The sequence below is a fragment of the Dama dama genome, chromosome 11 (assembly GCF_033118175.1).
Source record: "Dama dama isolate Ldn47 chromosome 11, ASM3311817v1, whole genome shotgun sequence".
NCBI classification, from domain to species: Eukaryota; Metazoa; Chordata; class Mammalia; order Artiodactyla; family Cervidae; genus Dama; species Dama dama.
Genome location: NC_083691.1, coordinates 98,196,771 through 98,214,297, shown reverse-complemented (window position 1 = coordinate 98,214,297; position 17,527 = coordinate 98,196,771). Strand labels below are relative to the sequence as shown.

Genomic DNA, 17,527 nt, shown 5'->3' with positions numbered 1-17,527 from the left:
TGGTTCCTCTGCCTTTTCTAAATCCAGCTTGAACATCAGGAAGTTCATGGTTCACATACTGTTGAAGCCTGGCTTGGAGAATTGTGAGCATTACTTTGCTTGTGTGTGAGATGAGTGCAGTTGTGCAGTAGTTTGAACATTCTTTGGCATTGCCTTTTTTGGGATTGGAATGAAAACTGACCTTTTCCAGTCCTGTGGCCACTGCTGAGTTTTCCAAATTTGCTGGCATATTGAGTGCAGCACTTTCACAGCATCATCTTTAAGGATTTGAAATAGCTCAACTGGAATTCCATCACCTCCACTAGCTTTGTTCGTAGTCATGCTTCCTAAGACCCACTTGACTTTGCGTTCCAGGATGTCTTGCCCTAGGTGAGTGATCACAACATCAGGGTTAACTGGGTCATGAACATCTTTTTTGTATAGTTCTGTGTATTCTTGCCACCTCTTCTTAGGTCCATCCGTATGGTCATAAGCGGCCCCAGGGAATGGGGTTGTCTCAGAAAATAAGAGTGGCCCTGGGAGAAATACACCCTACAGAGAGTGTGGGCCATCTCAGAAGACGAGAGGCCCTGAAATGTGGGGTGGTTAGTTTTTACAGGTTGGGTAATTTCATAGGCTAACAATTAAGAGGATTATTCCAACTATTTTGGAGAAGAGGCAGAGATTTCCAGAAATCGGGCCACTGCCCACTTTTTGTCCCTTTTTGTCAGCTCAAAACTGTCATGTCACCTGTGAGTGTGTTGTTCTGCTGATGTATTTCAGTGAGCGCATAGTGAGGTTCAAAGTCTACTGGAAGTTTCTTTTTCTGCCATCTTGGACCTCGTTGGTTCTAACCAGATTATGTCACATCCTCAATGGCTCTTTCATTCTTTGAAAGATTGTGTTCTGCCCCCTTCCCTCCTGTTTCAGAGCTTGGTTCTTTTTTTCTGGGGACACCCTATGCAATCTGCCTACAAGGGCTACCCTGGGGTGATTTCAGGACTTTATTCACCCAACTGATTCCCATCTGGGCTTGCAACCAGTGCCTCCCAGTTCGCCTCCCCAGTGCCAGGGAAATGGAAATCTTCAAAGCTGTGTTCCTGAGGGCTTCTCAGTCCCGAGTGAGAACCCCTTCAGTGGATTCAGGCTTCAGACTGGTCTTGAAAGGCAGAGGGCTGGGAGACAAGAAGGCCGTAGCCCTGGAGGAGTTCAAGGACACTGATGGCCACGAGTAGCTTCTGCGTTCCCCTCAGCACAGAAGGTAAGCACTCACACAATCACCCCGTGTCTGCCCTGCATCTATACCTTGGGTGCACGTGTGGCTGGCTGCTACTCTCAACTCAGTTGTGTGATTGAACAGTTCCTGAGGGCAGGACCTCTGATACAGTGCTTCATACATGCTAAGACAAAGTTGTTGTTTTAAAAAATATATTTTTGCTTGAAGTGATGACAGTTGTTCTAGAAAGACCCTTTGTAAAGTGTTGATAGATAGTTTTATAGCGTGCAAGCATGAGACTTAATTTAGCAGTGAGGGTGTTGTCAGAGTCCTTGAGGGCAGCTCCAACTGAGGAATCACTATATGTGTGTGCTACGTTGCTTAAGTCGTGTCTGACTCTTCACGACCCCACGGACTGTAGCCCACCAGGCTCCTCTGTCCACGGGATTCTCCAAGCAAGAATACTAGAGTGGGTTGCCATGTCCTCCTCCAGGGAATCTTCCTGACCAAGGATTGAACCCGCATCTCCTGCGGCTCCTACCTTGCAGGCGGATTCTTTACTGCTGAGCCATGGGGGAAGTCTGAGGAATCACTGTCTGGTGCCCCAAACAAGGGGAGAGCTCAACTGAGTTGGGGGAAACTGGATGTAGAAGACTCTGTGGTCCAGGGGAGGAGAGGAAGAGGTGAACTTACATGTCAGAAAGACCTGGGGTTAAGATAATGCTGCAAAGTTTAAAAGTGAAATTGAAACTGCACATCAGAGATTGGGCCTTGAACCCACTGTTTTTATTAAGTTGCCCAAAAAAGTTCATTTGGGTTTTTCCACAAAATGTAAAGGAAAAAGCCCGACAAATTTTTTGGCCTACCCAATAATTGAGATCACACACCTGGTCTCAGGACTTAATGAAGGTCAGGCTCTTTATGTCTCATCACAGAAAGAATTCATTGAGAGATGAGGTGGTAGCTAAGAAGTGGATTAATTTAGAGAGATACATATTCCGTAAACAGAATGCAAACTGTATCAAAAAGTGAGAGCCACCCAGTGCATGGCGTTGTCTCAGGAAGGGAGAGCAGCCTGGGGAGAAACACCCCACAGACAGACTATGGGCCATCTCAGAAAGTGAGAGGCCCTGAAATAGGGGGTGGTCAGCTTTTATGGGCTGTGTAATTTCACAGGGTAATGAATGAGAGGATTATAACAACTATTTTGGAGAAGAGGCAAAGATTTCTAGGAATTGGGCCACTGCCCACTTTTTGGCCTTTTACGGTGGACCTCCGAACTGTCATGGTACCTGGGGGTGTGTCATTGAGCTAATATATTTGAATGGGCGTATGCTGAGACTCAGGGTCTTTGTTGTTCGGTCACTAAGTCATATGTGACTCTTCGTGCCCCCATGAACTGCAGCATGCCAGTTTCCTCTGTCCTGCACTATCTCCCAGAGTTTGCTGAAATTCGTGTCCATTAGTTAGTGACGCTATCTAACCATCTCATCCTCTGCTGCTCCCTTCTCCTTTTGCCTTCAATCTTTCCCAGTATCAGGGTGTACCGGAAGTAACATGTTCACACTCTTGGATCTAGTTGGTTCTAACTAGTTTTTGTTATATCCTCAATGACTATGTTATTTTTTTTTAAAGGTTGTGCCTTGCCACCTTCCCTACTGTTTCAAAACTTCCCCCAGCAGATAGGTCTGGCCACCCTCTTACCCTTTTTCTCATTAAAAGTTTTCAATAAAAATTTGAAACTATGAATTTTTTAAAAGAAATCAGTGATAGGGTTGCCAGACACAATAACCAAATTTCCGGTTATATTTGAATTTCAGATAGAAGACTGTTGTTCAGTCACCAACTCATGTCCAACTCTTTGTGACCTCATGGACTGCAACATCCCAGGCCTTCCTGTCCCTCACCATCTCCTGGAGTTTGCCCAAGTTCATGTCTATTGAATTGGTGATGCCATTCAACCATCTCACCCTCTGTTGCCCTCTTCTCCTTTTGCCTTCAATCTTTCCCAGCATCAGGGTCTTTTCCAATGAATCAGCTCTTCACATCAGGTGACCAAAGTACTGGAGTTTCAGCTTCAGCATCAGTCCTTTTAGTGAACACTCAGGACTGATTTCCTTTAGGATGGACTTGTTGGATCTCCTTGCTGTCCAAAGGACTCTCAAGATTCTTCTCTAGTACCACAGTTTGAAAGCATCAATTCTTTGGTGATTGGCTCTCTGCCTTCTTTATTTATTTTTTTTTTTATATTTTATTTTATTTATTTATTTATTTATTTTTATTAGTTGGAGGCCAATCACTTCACAACATTTCAGTGGGTTTTGTCATACATTGATATGAATCAGCCATGGATTTACACGTATTCCCCATCCCGATCCCCCCTCCCACCTCCCTCTCCACCCGATTCCTCTGGGTCTTCCCAGTGCACCAGGCCCGAGCACTTGTCTCATGCATCCCACCTGGGCTGGTGATCTGTTTCACCATAGATAGTATACATGCTGTTCTTTTGAAATATCCCACCCTCACATTCTCCCACAGAGTTCAAAAGTCTGTTCTGTATTTCTGTGTCTCTTTTTCTGTTTTGCATATAGGGTTATCGTTACCATGTTTCTAAATTCCATATATATGTGTTAGTATGCTGTAATGTTCTTTATCTTTCTGGCTTACTTCACTCTGTATAAGGGGCTCCAGTTTCATCCATCTCATTAGGACTGGTTCAAATGAATTATTTTTAATGGCTGAGTAATATTCCATGGTGTATATGTACCACAGCTTCCTTATCCATTCGTCTGCTGATGGGCATCTAGGTTGCTTCCATGTCCTGGCTATTATAAACAGTGCTGCGATGAACATTGGGGTGCACGTGTCTCTTTCAGATCTGGTTTCCTCAGTGTGTATGCCCAGAAGTGGGATTGCTGGGTCATATGGCAGTTCTATTTCCAGTTTTTTAAGAAATCTCCACACTGTTTTCCATAGCGGCTGTACTAGTTTGCATTCCCACCAACAGTGTAAGAGGGTTCCCTTTTCTCCACACCCTCTCCAGCATTTATTGCTTGTAGACTTTTGGATAGCAGCCATCCTGACTGGTGTGTAATGGTACCTCATTGTGGTTTTGATTTGCATTTCTCTGATAATGAGTGATGTTGAGCATCTTTTCATGTGTTTGTTAGCCATCTGTATGTCTTCTTTGGAGAAATGTCTGTTTAGTTCTTTGGCCCATTTTTTGATTGGGTCATTTATTTTTCTGGAATTGAGCTGCAGGAGTTGCTTGTATATTTTTGAGATTAATCCTTTGTCTGTTTCTTCATTTGCTATTATTTTCTCCCAGTCTGAGGGCTGTCTTTTCATCTTACTTATAGTTTCCTTTGTAGTGCAAAAGCTTTTAAGTTTCATTAGGTCCCATTTGTTTAGTTTTGCTTTTATTTCCAATATTCTGGGAGGTGGGTCATAGAGGATCTTGCTGTGATTTATGTCGGAGAGTGTTTTGCCTATGTTCTCCTCTAGGAGTTTTATAGTTTCTGGTCTTACATTTAGATCTTTAATCCATTTTGAGTTTATTTTTGTGTATGGTGTTAGAAAGTCTTCTAGTTTCATTCTTTTACAAGTGGTTGACCAGTTTTCCCAGCACCACTTGTTAAAGAGGTTGTCTTTTTTCCATTGTATATCCTTGCCTCCTTTGTCAAAGATAAGGTGTCCATAGGTTCGTGGATTTATCTCTGGGCTTTCTATTCTGTTCCATTGATCTATATTTCTGTCTTTGTGCCAGTACCATACTGTCTTGATGACTATGGCTTTGTAGTAGAGTCTGAAGTCAGTCTGCCTTCTTTATGGTTCAATTCTCACATCCATACATGACTACTGGAAAGACCATAGCCTTGACTATATGGACCTTTCTGGACAAAGTGATGTCTTTGCTTTTTAGTACACTGCCTAGGTTGTGTTCCAAATATTGCATGGGACTTGGACTAAAAAAAAATTATTTATCTGGAATTCAAATTTAACTGGAATCTAGTATTTTTATTTCCTAATCCAGCAATGCAAGCCAATGAGGTACAGGAAGCATTTCATGGAAATCCACATGACAACTCACGCATATACGCATGTATGTGCATGTGTATATGCTCAGTTATGTGCAACTCTTTGCAACCCCATGGACCATAGCCCGCCAGGCTCCTCTGTCCATGAGAATTCCCAAGCAAGAATACTAGAGTAGATTGCCATTTCCTTCTTCAGGGGATCTTCCCAACCCAAGGACCGAACCCATGTCTCCTGTGTCTTGGCAGGAGATTCTTGGCAGGTAGTTCTTTCCCACTGAGCCACCTGGGAAGCCCAATAGAAATACCTTTAAAGAGACACAGCCATTTATTCACACACACCTCAGACCACAAAATGCAGGTAATAATTCTTTAATGTGATTCACATTATTTTGATGACATTCAGGCAAACTCAGATTCACAGTTATTGGCCTCATTGGCTACTTTTATTTGTGTAATGGCTGAGGCCGGCTGCATGATAGGGATCTTGGGTTTGACCTGAAGTTTTAGAAGCCTTGTCTCTTGAAGTACTTGGCTCGTGCAAGGACATCGTTGCAGAAGTCACAGCTCAGGTCCTGGCTGCTTCGGATGTAGCCAGCACCTCCCGTGTAGGCACAGAGTCCACCTAGAATTTGTGACATTGGTTAATGCTGACCCCACAGCCCCTCACTGTGGCAGGGTGCTCAGCAGTTAACTCAAATTCTCTTTCTGAGTTGCTTTTCAGGAGGCAACTGAGGTTTGGGGGAATTGGATGCAACATATTACATAGCGTTCCTGTTGATTTCACGCTGGGAAACCGACCCATGGGGAACACGCACCTCTCAAGTACTGGTCAGGGGTCCAGGTTGGGAACCTCCTCTGGATTTCTTTGATTCTCACAGTCAGGACTTCAGTCACTCGGGAAACCTGGGCCTCACTGATCCAGGATGTGGGAGCATAAAGACCAGGGTCCTGCAGGGAGAGAGGTAGTGGGTCTCGCAGCTTCCTGGGATCAAGGTTACTTTTTTCATTTCCCTTCTTTTTCTCTCCTCCTCCTTTGGCAGAACCATTGCCACCTTCAATCTCCCCAAGGGTAAATAATAAAGCTACAAGTGTGGGCAAGGGCTTCAGGGTAATGGTGATGGACACAGCTGGAAACCAGAGGTGATACAGTGTAGGGACCAGTCTGATGCCCTCCTCTCATGCTGCAAACACAACCCACCTCTACCCCCACAACAGGTTAGAAAGGAGCTTTTTTATCTGTACTCGTTAACTCTTCTTCCAGATAATCTGAATGTCTGAAGCTATTTCTGACTTTTCTTAGACACCATGTGCGTCTCACCATACGTAGGAGAAATGTCTGACTCCGGGGAGTTATTTCTTCATCTTCAAAAGAGATGGCTCATCTTTTCCCCAAGAATGAGATTTTAGAAAGAAGGCAGAACAGGGCAGGAGAAATGGCACTGGTGATAACATCACTAATGTTGTCCTCGGTCCCAGTTCTGCATTTTCCAGCTGTCAGGTGACTTTGCAGCAATGACTCTGTCCTCACAAATCCACTTGCTAACTTGTAAAGGATGGATGACTTGTCTTCCCTGACTCCCTCCAGCACCATCCGGGTGAGTCCCCAGATCAAAAGAAGATAAAGTATTTGAAAGTACTTCTAAATTGTCAAGTGTCACATACTTTGGGGAGCCTGTTTAAAGGTCATTGAGGAATATGTTTTCCTAAAAGTTTAAATTATGACTGCAATACTTAAAGGTTTCTCAACAACTACAATAATGTGAAATACAAAGGAAAAAGCCTCATTGTCATCTTTGCCATCCCAGTTTCCCCAGCACAGAGTTAATTTAACAGTGGAATTCAAAAGTTCCCTGAAAGGTTCTATCTGGTTGTGAGTGATACTGGTCAGAGTTAGCACGAAAATGAAATCGATCTTCACAACTACGAATTGTGTAGACAGAAGACAAGGGAAAGACAAATTCAATATTTGTTGAGAATCCACCAAATATCAACTATTTTTTCACACTGTTTCACTGAATCTTCATAATGATTCTCTGAGACTGCATTTTGTCGATGAGGAAACTGAGAACCAAGGAGAGTAAGTGATTTATCCAAGGTCACATGGTTACAACACAACAGAGCAAGAACTCAGTCTGTGATCTCTCTCCTGTACCATCACCTTATTGGAAATCCAGAATAGGGTATGGTTGAAGAAACTGTGACTCTAAGCAAGGCAGAAGTGCTGGTTCCATCTCTCAGGCAGGGCTGGGCTCTTCCAGCTCCAGGGAGCACCTTTCACTCTGTATTCTATGAAACTGTGCTCCAGGGAAGCCATCAGCAACAATACATGTCAAGGAAATAAAAAGAGGGGAGGACTTCCCTGGTGATCTTGTTGTTCAGCCGCTAAGTCTTTGTGACCCCATGGAGCAGCACACCAGGCTTTCCCCTCCTTCACCATGTCCCAGAGCCTGCTCAAACTCATGTCCATTGAGTCAGTGATGCCATCCAACCATCTCATCCTCTGCCGCCCCCTTCTCCTCCTCTCCTCAGTCTTTCCCAGCATCAGTCTTTCCCAATGAGTTGGCTCTTCAAATTAGGTGGCCAAAGTATTGGAGCTCCAGCTTCAGCATCAGTCCTTCCAATGTGTGTGTTAGTCGCTCAGTCGTGTCTGACTTTTTGCGGACACATGGACTGTAGCCCACCAGGCTCCTCTGTCCGTGGACTTCTCCAGGGAAGAATACTGGAGCAGGTTGCCATTTCCTTCTCCAGGGAATCTTCCTGATTGAGGGATCAAACCCAGGTCCCCTGCATTGCAGGCAGATTCTTTACCACCTGAGCTACAGGGGAGTCCCATTGAATATTCAAGGTTAATTTCTTTTTTTTTTTTTCATTTATTTCTATCAGTTGGAGGCTAACCACCCTACAATATTGTAGTGGGTTTTGTCATACACTGACATGAATCAGCCATGGAGTTACATGTATTCCCCATCCCCATCCCCCCTCCCACCTCCCTCTCTACCCAATCCCTCTAGTCTTCCCATTGCACCAGGCCCGAGCACTTGTCTCATGCATCCAACCTGAGCTGGTGATCTGTTTCACCATAGATAATATACATGTTTCGATGCTGTTCTCTCGAAACATCCCACCCTCGCCTTCTCCCACAGAGTCCAAAAGTCTGTTCTGTACATCTGTGTCTCTTTTTCTGTTTTGCATATAGGGTTATCATTACCATCTTTCTAAATTCCATATATATGTGTTAGTATGCTGTAATGTTCTTTATCTTTCCGTCTTACTTCACTCTGTATAATGGGCTCCAGTTTCATCCATCTCATTAGAACTGATTCAAATGAATTCTTTTTAATGGCTGAGTAATATTCCATGGTGTATATGTACCACAGCTTCCTTATCCATTCGTCTGCTGATGGGCATCTAGGTCAGGGTTAATTTCCTTTAGGAATGACTGGTTTGATCTGCTTGCTATCCAAGGGACTCTCAAGAGTCTTCTCCAGCACCAGAGTTTGAAAGCATCAATTCTTTGGCTCTCTGTATTCTTTATGGTCCAACTCTCACATCCATACATGATTACTGGAAAAACCATAGCTTTGACTATACAGACCTTTGTCAGTACAGTGACACCTCTGCTTTTTAATATGCCATCTAGGTTTGTCATAGCTTTTCTTCCAAGGAGCAAGCATCTTTTAATTTCATGGCTACAGTCACCATCTGCATTGATTATGCAGCCCTAGGGAATAAAGTCTGTCACTTTTTCCATTGTTTCCCCATCTATTTGCCATGAAGTGATGGGACCAGATACCATGATCTTAGTTTTTTGAATGCTGAGCTTTTTGAACGTTGAATTCCCTGGTGATCCAGTGGCTTAAACTCCATGCTCCCAATGCAAGGAACGCAGATTCAATCCCTGGTCAGGGAACTAGATCCCGCATGCTGCAACTAAGACCCAGCACAGCCAAATAAATAAATATAAATAAATATTTTCTTAAAAAATTCACAAATGTGAAGGAACCCCTTGGGTGGTGAGAAGTGATGTATGAGATATAATGACTGATGGCAGGTTACCTGTACCACCTTGACTCCATCACCCACACCGTCCACATTGGCCAGGACGTTGCTGCCATGAGACTGCCTGGACAAGACACCAGCGATCACAGCAGGGTCCATGCAGTACTTCTGGCCAACAGTACGCATGACAGGCCGATATCTCAGGAGGGACGGCATGTCTATTTCAGCCAGCCTTTCAGAAGCACGAACTCCTACCGCAAACATAGAAGGAAGGAGGCAGGTTGAGGTGATTTGTGCTGAAACAGGAACTCAAGAGGGGAGAGAAAATACGCTCCAGGGATCCGGGCAGTGGTCTAGGACTGAGAAGTCCAAGTTTTGGTCTGAAATCTCTGATGGCCGTTTCTAGCCCTGAAGTTGTAATTCTCTTTCTCTGAAGTGGAGTCACTATGCCCGGAGACGTGCCCTTTGTGCTCCTCGGCTGGGCTCTCCGGGGCTGCTCTGCCCACCTGGGAAATTCCACAGGCACACGCACCACTGGCCCCAGAGCATCCCAGAGGGACCCAGGAAAACCAGCTCCCACACACACAGAATGCGAGAGAAAAGTTCTCCCAACCCTTAAAGGAGTCCTCAGAGAGTTTCCCTGACAGGTATGCTCACCTCTGCCCACCTTTCCACCCAGAAAGCATGTGAGCTCAAACTTTTATGAAATAATGAGAAATGACAAAATGAAGATCAGTACTAGTTTACCTGGCTAGTCCACTTTACTGGTTTCACAAGCATTCTCATCCACCTTACAGTAGGTGCTATACTTCCAGGGGACACTCAGGAGAACTGCGTGATTTGCTGAAGCCCCAGAACCAAGACACTCAGACAAGCTCTGGGGACCCCACATCTAGTACCCTCTTCACCACTCCACCAGGTGGGGCTGTGGGAGGCAGCGGGGACCTGAAGGATATGCTGAAAGGATCAAAACTATGGGAAAGGACAGAGAGGCATAGGGTGGCCTCCTGAGGGAAGCGTCAGAGTCCTGTGGAAGACATCCTTGCTGAAAGGAGTCACCTTCTGAGAGAAAGAGGAAGAATAAGAGGAAGGCAGGGTGGACAGAAAGATGATGAATACCGCAGTAGCTCAGGCCTTGACGCCTTCCGATGCCACAAGATGCCCCAGGGGTGTGGAGGGTCCGGATGTCTCCATAGCATCCCCAACTGCTGCTTTCCGATGAACCTGCAAATGGAGCAAGTGTCAGTCTGAGACACTGAACTAGGAGTTCTGATCCTACTTCTGTCCATTACGAAGTGATATTAATAAAAATAACCAAACAAAAATCAGTGACAGTGGAAATCACTCAGCCATGGAAAGCATTCTGAAATTTATAGTATGGCGACCAAGTGATTACAGAAACTAGTGTCTCACCTCTTCTTCCACGGACTTCAGGAACAGTTGGAGTTATAATCCTTGCAAACCTCTGGAGCTGAACAGTGCTGTTGGGTAGGTGCCTTGGAATCAAAGCAGAGATCCTGTGTTCCCTATAAGCTAGTCCTCATCTCGTGTCTTAGGTGAACCCTCAGAGCTTTTCCTTCATACTCCTAACTCTGTAGTCTGGTGAGATACTTGTGCTTGCTCTGGAGAAACACATAGTATGAAGCCTGATCTCCCTGAGATCTCAACCAGGGTCAAAGTGAAGGCACAGCTGGTAAACTGGACTCAGAGTTGGCTTCCCCTGCTCTAGGGCACACTTCTAGGTGGGAGCCTAAGACAGCAAAGAGGGGAGGATACATTGTGAGGTCTGGGACCAGGTCTCTGCACCAGGCTTCCTCTGCCCTCTTCCCTTTCTCTCTGTGCCCTTCTGGCTCTCTCTCTAACTCCCATTCCAGCCACTGGAGGGGTGAGCATTCCCTAGAATTTATAGTTCACATCAGGAGGGCACATGAGCGAGCAACAAGTTACCTACAGAGAGCAGGAGACTGCCCCTTGACAGAATCATCTCACTGCTATCAGCTTGTAAGAACTTCACATTAGATTACTCTTTTTTTGTTTATTTCATCTTTGACTAAATTGGATTATGTCATCAAATTTCCATGATATACAGATTTTGGGAAGTATATCTGTGTACTGTAGGTTTGTGTGCTAAGTCGCTCAGTCATGTCCGACTCTTTGCAACCCCATGGACTGTAGCCTGCCAGGCTCCTCTGTCCATGGGATTCTCCAGGCAAGAATACTGGGGTGGCTTGAAGATCTTCCTCCAGGGGATCTTCCCAACCCAGGGATTGAACCTGTGTCTCTTTTGTCTCCTGCATTGGCTGAAGGGTTCTTTACCACTAGCACCACCTGGGAAACCCGCTGTAGGTTTATGTAAATGCATTTTAAAGTTCCGATTTCTTATTAAGAGCTTCATGGGGTTGACATCTGAAAATACAGGTATTTTAGAATAAATACTACTTTAAAAACTTTCAATGAGTAACCTAAGAGAAATGAGGAAATGAAATGACTTGATGTTTTATGAGTGTACTAAAAATTAAATAAGCCAACATTTTCTTGTTTATTTTTTAATCGGTGCACTTTTATCTTTATAATTGGTGACAAATACCCTTAATAGTAGTTGGTTGTGTTACTCATTATTCCTTGCCCTGTAGCCTCTTCCTAGTCACATTATATGATATGCTCCCCAAAGTTCCTTTTGTTTCTCTTGTAACAGTCCTTATTTTAAAGTCTATTTTGTCTGACGTGAATATTGCTACTCCAGCTTTCTTTTGATTTTCATTTGCATGGAATACCTTTTCCATCCTCTCAGTTTCAGTCTGTATGTTTTCCTAGATCTGAAATGGGTCACTTGTAGATAACATCTGTACGGATCTTGTGTTTGTATTCATTCACCCATTCTGTGTCTTTTGGTTGGAGCATTTAATCTATTTATGTTAAATGTAACTATCAATACGTAGGGCTTCTCTGGTGGCTCAGTGATAAAATAATCCACTTGTAATGCAGGAGACGCTTGTCTGTGGGTTCGATCCTGGGTCAGGAAGATCCCCTGGAGGAGGAAATGGTGACTCACTCCAGTATTCTTGCCTGGAGAATCCCATGGACAGGAGAGCCTGGCAGGCTGCAGTCGATGTGGTTGCAAGAGTTGGACACGACTTAGCTACTGAATCACCACCATCACCATGTTCTTACTACCATTTTGTTAATTGTTTTGGATTTGTTTTTGTAGCTCCTTTTTGTTCCCTTCCTCTTTTGTTCTCTTCTACTGTGATTTTTTTGACTAACTTTAGTGTTGTGTTTAGATTCCTTTTTGTTTTTTGCTTATACCTACTGTAGATTTTTGGTTTGCAGTTACCATGAGATTTTGATTTAGCAGTATATAAACAAGATTGTTTTAAGTTGCTGTCTTCTAATTTCAGATGCATTTCCAATATCCTGCATTTGTGCACTCCTTTTCTCACACTTGCTGGTTCTGATATCGTATTTGTGTACAGATGATTTCCTACCTTTACTGTATGTTTCCCTTTACAGGTGAGCTTTTCTGTTTGTCATTTTTTTTTCTAGTTGTGGCCTTCTCTTCTCCACCTAGAGAAGTTCTTTTAAGATGTGTTGCCAAGTTGGTCTGATGGTGCCAAATTCTCTTGTCTGTAAAGCTTTTGATTTCTTTGTTTGATCTGAATGAGAGCCTTGCTGGGTAGAGTATTCTTGGTTGTAGTTTCTTCCCTTTCATCACTTTAAATATATCATGCCTTTCTAGCCTGCAGAGTTTCTGCTGAGAAATCAGCTGATAATCTTATGCGAGTTCCCTTATACATTATTTGTTACTATTCCCTTATTGCTTTTAGTATTTTTTCCTTGTCTTTAATTTTTGTCAGTTTGATTACTATATGTCAGCAGCATATTCCTCCATAGACTCTGCTATTTCTGGACTTGGGTTACTGCTTCCTTTCCCACGTTAGGAAAGTTTTCAGCTATTATCTCTTTAAATATTTTCTCAGGTCCTTTCTCTTGCTCTCTCTTCTCTTTTTAGGACCCCAATAATGTGAATGTTGGTGCATTAAATGTTTTCACAGAGATCTCTTAGACAGTTCTCATTTCTTTTCATTCTTTTTTCTTTATTCTGTTCTGCACCAGTGATTTCCACTGTTCTGTCTTCCAGCTCACTTATCTGTTCTTCTGCCTCATTTATTCTGCTATTGATTCCTTCTAGTGTATTTTTCATTTCAGTTATTGTATTGTTCACCTCTGTTTGCTCTTTATTTCTTCTAGGTCTTTATTAAACATTTCTTGTATCTTCTTGATCTGTGCTGCCATTGTTTTTCTAAGGTCTTGGGTCATCTTTCTTATTATTACTGTGAATCCTTTTTCAGGTAGATTGCCTATTTCCACTTCACTCCACTTCAGTTGTTCTTCTGGGGTTTTATCTTGTTCCTTCATCTGGAACATACTCCTCTGCTGTTTAATTTTGTCTAACTTTCTGTGATTGCAGTTTCTGATTTGTAGGCTGCAGGAGTGTAGTTCTTGCTGTCTGCCCCCTGGTGGATGAGGCTAAGAGGCTTGTGCAGGCTTCCTGGTGGGAGGAACTGGAACCTGACCACTGGTGAGTGGAATTGGGTCTTGTCCTTCTGGTGGTGGACAGGGATGTGTCAAGGAGTATAGTTTGTTGGACAGCTGTGTGCTCAGGACAGCTCTAAGCAGCCATCTGCTGATGGGTGGGGCTGTGTTCCCACTCTGTTGGTTGTTTGGCCTGAGGCCTCCCAGAATTGGAGCCTACCAGCTGTTGGGTGGGGCCTCCAAGAGGGCTCATGCCAAGAACTGCAGCCAGTAGTATCCTTGTCTTCACAGGGAGCCACTCCCCCTACCTCCACAAGAGACCATCCAATACTAGCAAGTAAGTCTGACCCCATCTCTGATGAGCTCACTGCATTTTACCCTGATTCCTGGTGTGCACGAGACCTTATGTACACCCTCAAGAGTGGAGTTTCAGTTACCCCAGTCCTATGGAATTCCTGAGGTCAAACCCCACTGACATTCAAAGGCAAATTCATCAGGGGTTCCTCCTCCCATTGCCAGACCACCAAGCTGGAGACCCTGACATGGGCTCAGAATTTTCATTCCGGGTGAGAGAACTTTAGTGGCATGATTATTTTCCAGCTTATGGATCACCCACCTGGTGTGTATGGGATTTGATTTGACCAGATTGTGCCCCCCCACCATCGCATTGAGGTTCCTTCTTTGTCTTTGGATGTAGGATATCTTTTTTGATAGGTTCTAACATTTTTTTGTTGATGCTTGTTCAGTAATTAGTTGTGATTTTGGTGTTTCCGTAAGAAGAGGTGAGCTCACATCCTTCTATTCCACCATCTATCTCCTCTTCCCTAGTTTCTTGTGGTCCCAAAATTCCTTGTAAAATTTTTGAAAAAATGCTTCTTGAATTGGTGGGTCAAGAAAGAAAGGAATAAATGTAAAGCTGGCCCCATTTGAGAAATTTTTAAATTTCAGATCCAGGAAAAAAAAATTTACTTCTCTTAAGACACTATGCTTCCTCTTTTTCTTTGTCAAAAAACATGACCTTTTCCTCTTTGCCCCAGTTGCAAGGAACCTTAGGACCAAATCTGAAATTCAAGCATGGCAACAATGTCAGCCTCAGTGGTTAACTGAGTCACATCTCCTTGATCCCCAAAATGCTAGTTTTCTGTTGAATTACGTTAGTTTTACAGTGGTAAATCACCTTAATCCTTCTGTAGAAATATATGGCCTATTAACAAATTCAGTAAGTACTTTTGGTGAAAGAATTTTTATAGAGGAACAGTGAGCATTGTTCAATGGTATAGATTTAAAGTCTGGCCTCAAGCAGTGCTGCTGTAAGCCCACCCCTCATTCTGGAGAACTCCCTCCTTTTGTGAGGCATCTGGGAAGAGACTGTGGATGGCTGTTACCAACCCCAGGATTTGTTGAACAGCTTGGGGGAAAAAACTGCCGTTTTTTTCCCCCACTGCAGTTTTAAGTATCAGAAACACCACTGTATTCCCATGCTTATCTTTCCCATCTCCAAGGTCATTTGGGGAAATGGAGCACACTCACCTGTAAGGACAAGGAGGCCCAGAAGCAGCCACAGCACAGACATATCAATGACTTGGCTCCACAGATCCTGAAATGATTTTTAAATAGAAATTAGCTTGAAGATGTGAAAATATCAATTGTCATGATAACACTATGTACTGTTTCTATGGAAAGATGTGAGAAGAATGAAGTGTCCCTTCAGACAGTGTCCCTATGTCTGAATAAGAAAATTAATTATTGGAGTCAGAATGAAATAAATTGAACTGGGACATGTGCTCCATCTGTCCTTTTAATTAAAAGTGATGAGGCTCCTGCTCAGCCCACAGAGACTCAAGATACTGTCAGGCTACAGAATACTTTCAATACTTGGTTCTTTCAAGAAACCAAGATACTCTGATTCTCAACATGGAGAAACATGCTGACCTGACCACAGATCTTGAAAAGGAAATTTCTGATGCTTCTGCCTTGTCCTAGTAGCCTCCTCATTATCAAAATATAATTACCAAAAGGAGAATTTTATATTAGTGTTTCACTTACTTGGGGTCCTTTTCCTTAAGTTAGAGGAAGGGTTACACTTTCCTCAGTGCCTTGCCATTGTCTTTGCTTTAAGAAGGATCTGGCTGTTCATTGCAGCACTATTTACAATAACTAGGACATGGAAGCAACCTAGATGTCCATCGACAGATGAATGGATAAAGAAAATGTGGTACATATACACAATGGAATCTTATTTGAGTCAGTTCTGATGAGGTGGGTGAACCTAGAACCTATTATACAGAGTGAAAAAGTCAGAAAGAGAAAAACAAATATTTTATGTTAATGCACATATATGGACTCTAGAAAGATAGTACTGATGATCCTACTTTCAGGGCAGCAAAGGAGACACAGAAAGAACAGACTTTTGGAAACAGTGGAAGAAGGGGAGGGTGGGATGATTTGAGAGAATAGCATTGAAACATATGCATTACCATATGTAAAATAGATAGCCAGTGGGAATTCGTTGTATGATTCAGGGAACCCAAAACCAGTGCTCTGTAACAACCTAGATGGGTGGGATGCAAAGGAAGGTGGAAGGGATGTTCAAGAGGGAAGGGCATATGTATACCTATGGCTGATTCATGTTGATGGATGGCAAAAACCATCATAATATTGTAAAGTAATTATCCTCTAATTAAAAAATAAAAAAGAAGAAGCTGGAAGACATTCCCACTCCTCTAAGCCCCTAGCCTGGACATCTCAGACCCCTTTGGTCACCTTGAGCCATGTTCCCTGTTCTCCCTCTGCCTAGGCAAGAACAGACCTGGGCCAGAGCCTGGGGATACCAATAAGCAGGCTATTTCTGCCAGTAAAGTTAAACCCCCATGAAGTCAGGTCATGGTCAGGGTCCAGGATTGAATTCATAGTGGGCTTGGCAGACAGGAGATCAGACAACTGATCACCATTAAGCACTTGCTCTCAAGTTCATTCTCATCCCAACCATTATTCTAATCATCTTCCTCATGTATAAAGAGCCCTGGTTCCCCTAGTAGCTACTGAATGAATACACAAATGCCACCCAGGGCAACTTGTTGTTGACCCCAGGGAATGCCTAAAGAGCCAGCCACCTGCCCCAAAGCCTCCACTTTCCACCAACCCCTCCCACTGCAAGCTCCTCCCATCATCTCCCTTGGTCAGCTGAGCTTGGCTACCATCATTTTGATTTATTACTATCATTACAAGTAGAGTGTGAGTATAAATATGTACTCAGCACTTTTGTAATGCTCTTTTCATCTTTTTTTGTTTGAAAGTTAGTCTTTTGGGCGGTTCCTTCTAAACACCCGGGATGAGAATATGTCCCAAGATGAAGAAGAGGTATTAAGAAAGTTATTGGAACAAACAAAAGCCATGCTTTTCAATTTTCTTCCCTACAAAATCGAGACGGTCTATTTGATTTCCCTTAGCTGAGCAGAAAATGTCGTGCTCAGTCCAAAACACCAGAAACATACAGGAACTTGGAATCTTAGCTGTGTTTGCAGGAACTCTCAGATTCAGTCACCTGCCAGGAATCAGCCACTGAGCCCCCAGCACTGCAAAAAAGAGGACACTCTGGCCCAGGAGAAAGAATAAAGAGTCCTGTAGGTGCAGGAAAAGCTCAGAGTTTCATGAAAGTGCATCTTTACAGAGGCTTCTCACTGGCTTTCTGGAAAGGACACATCAGAAAAAAGCACTGCTTGCATCCAATTGCTAAAGCCAGAGTATTTTGTTCTTTTTACTG

General features: G+C 43.5%; 1 protein-coding gene across 1 annotated transcript; it reads right to left on the bottom strand.

Annotated features, from left to right (window-relative positions):
- Nucleotides 1-5,735: 5,735 nt before the first annotated feature.
- LYG1 (lysozyme g1) lies at nt 5,736-15,355 on the bottom strand. Its single transcript, XM_061156328.1, has 5 exons — nt 15,295-15,355; nt 10,351-10,455; nt 9,289-9,482; nt 6,048-6,180; nt 5,736-5,854 (listed from the first exon to the last, which is right to left on the bottom strand). Exons 1-5 carry the CDS (start codon nt 15,335-15,337, stop codon nt 5,736-5,738), a joined length of 594 nt encoding a protein of 197 aa, XP_061012311.1. The 5' UTR covers nt 15,338-15,355.
- Between the last annotated feature and the right edge of the window lie 2,172 nt (nt 15,356-17,527).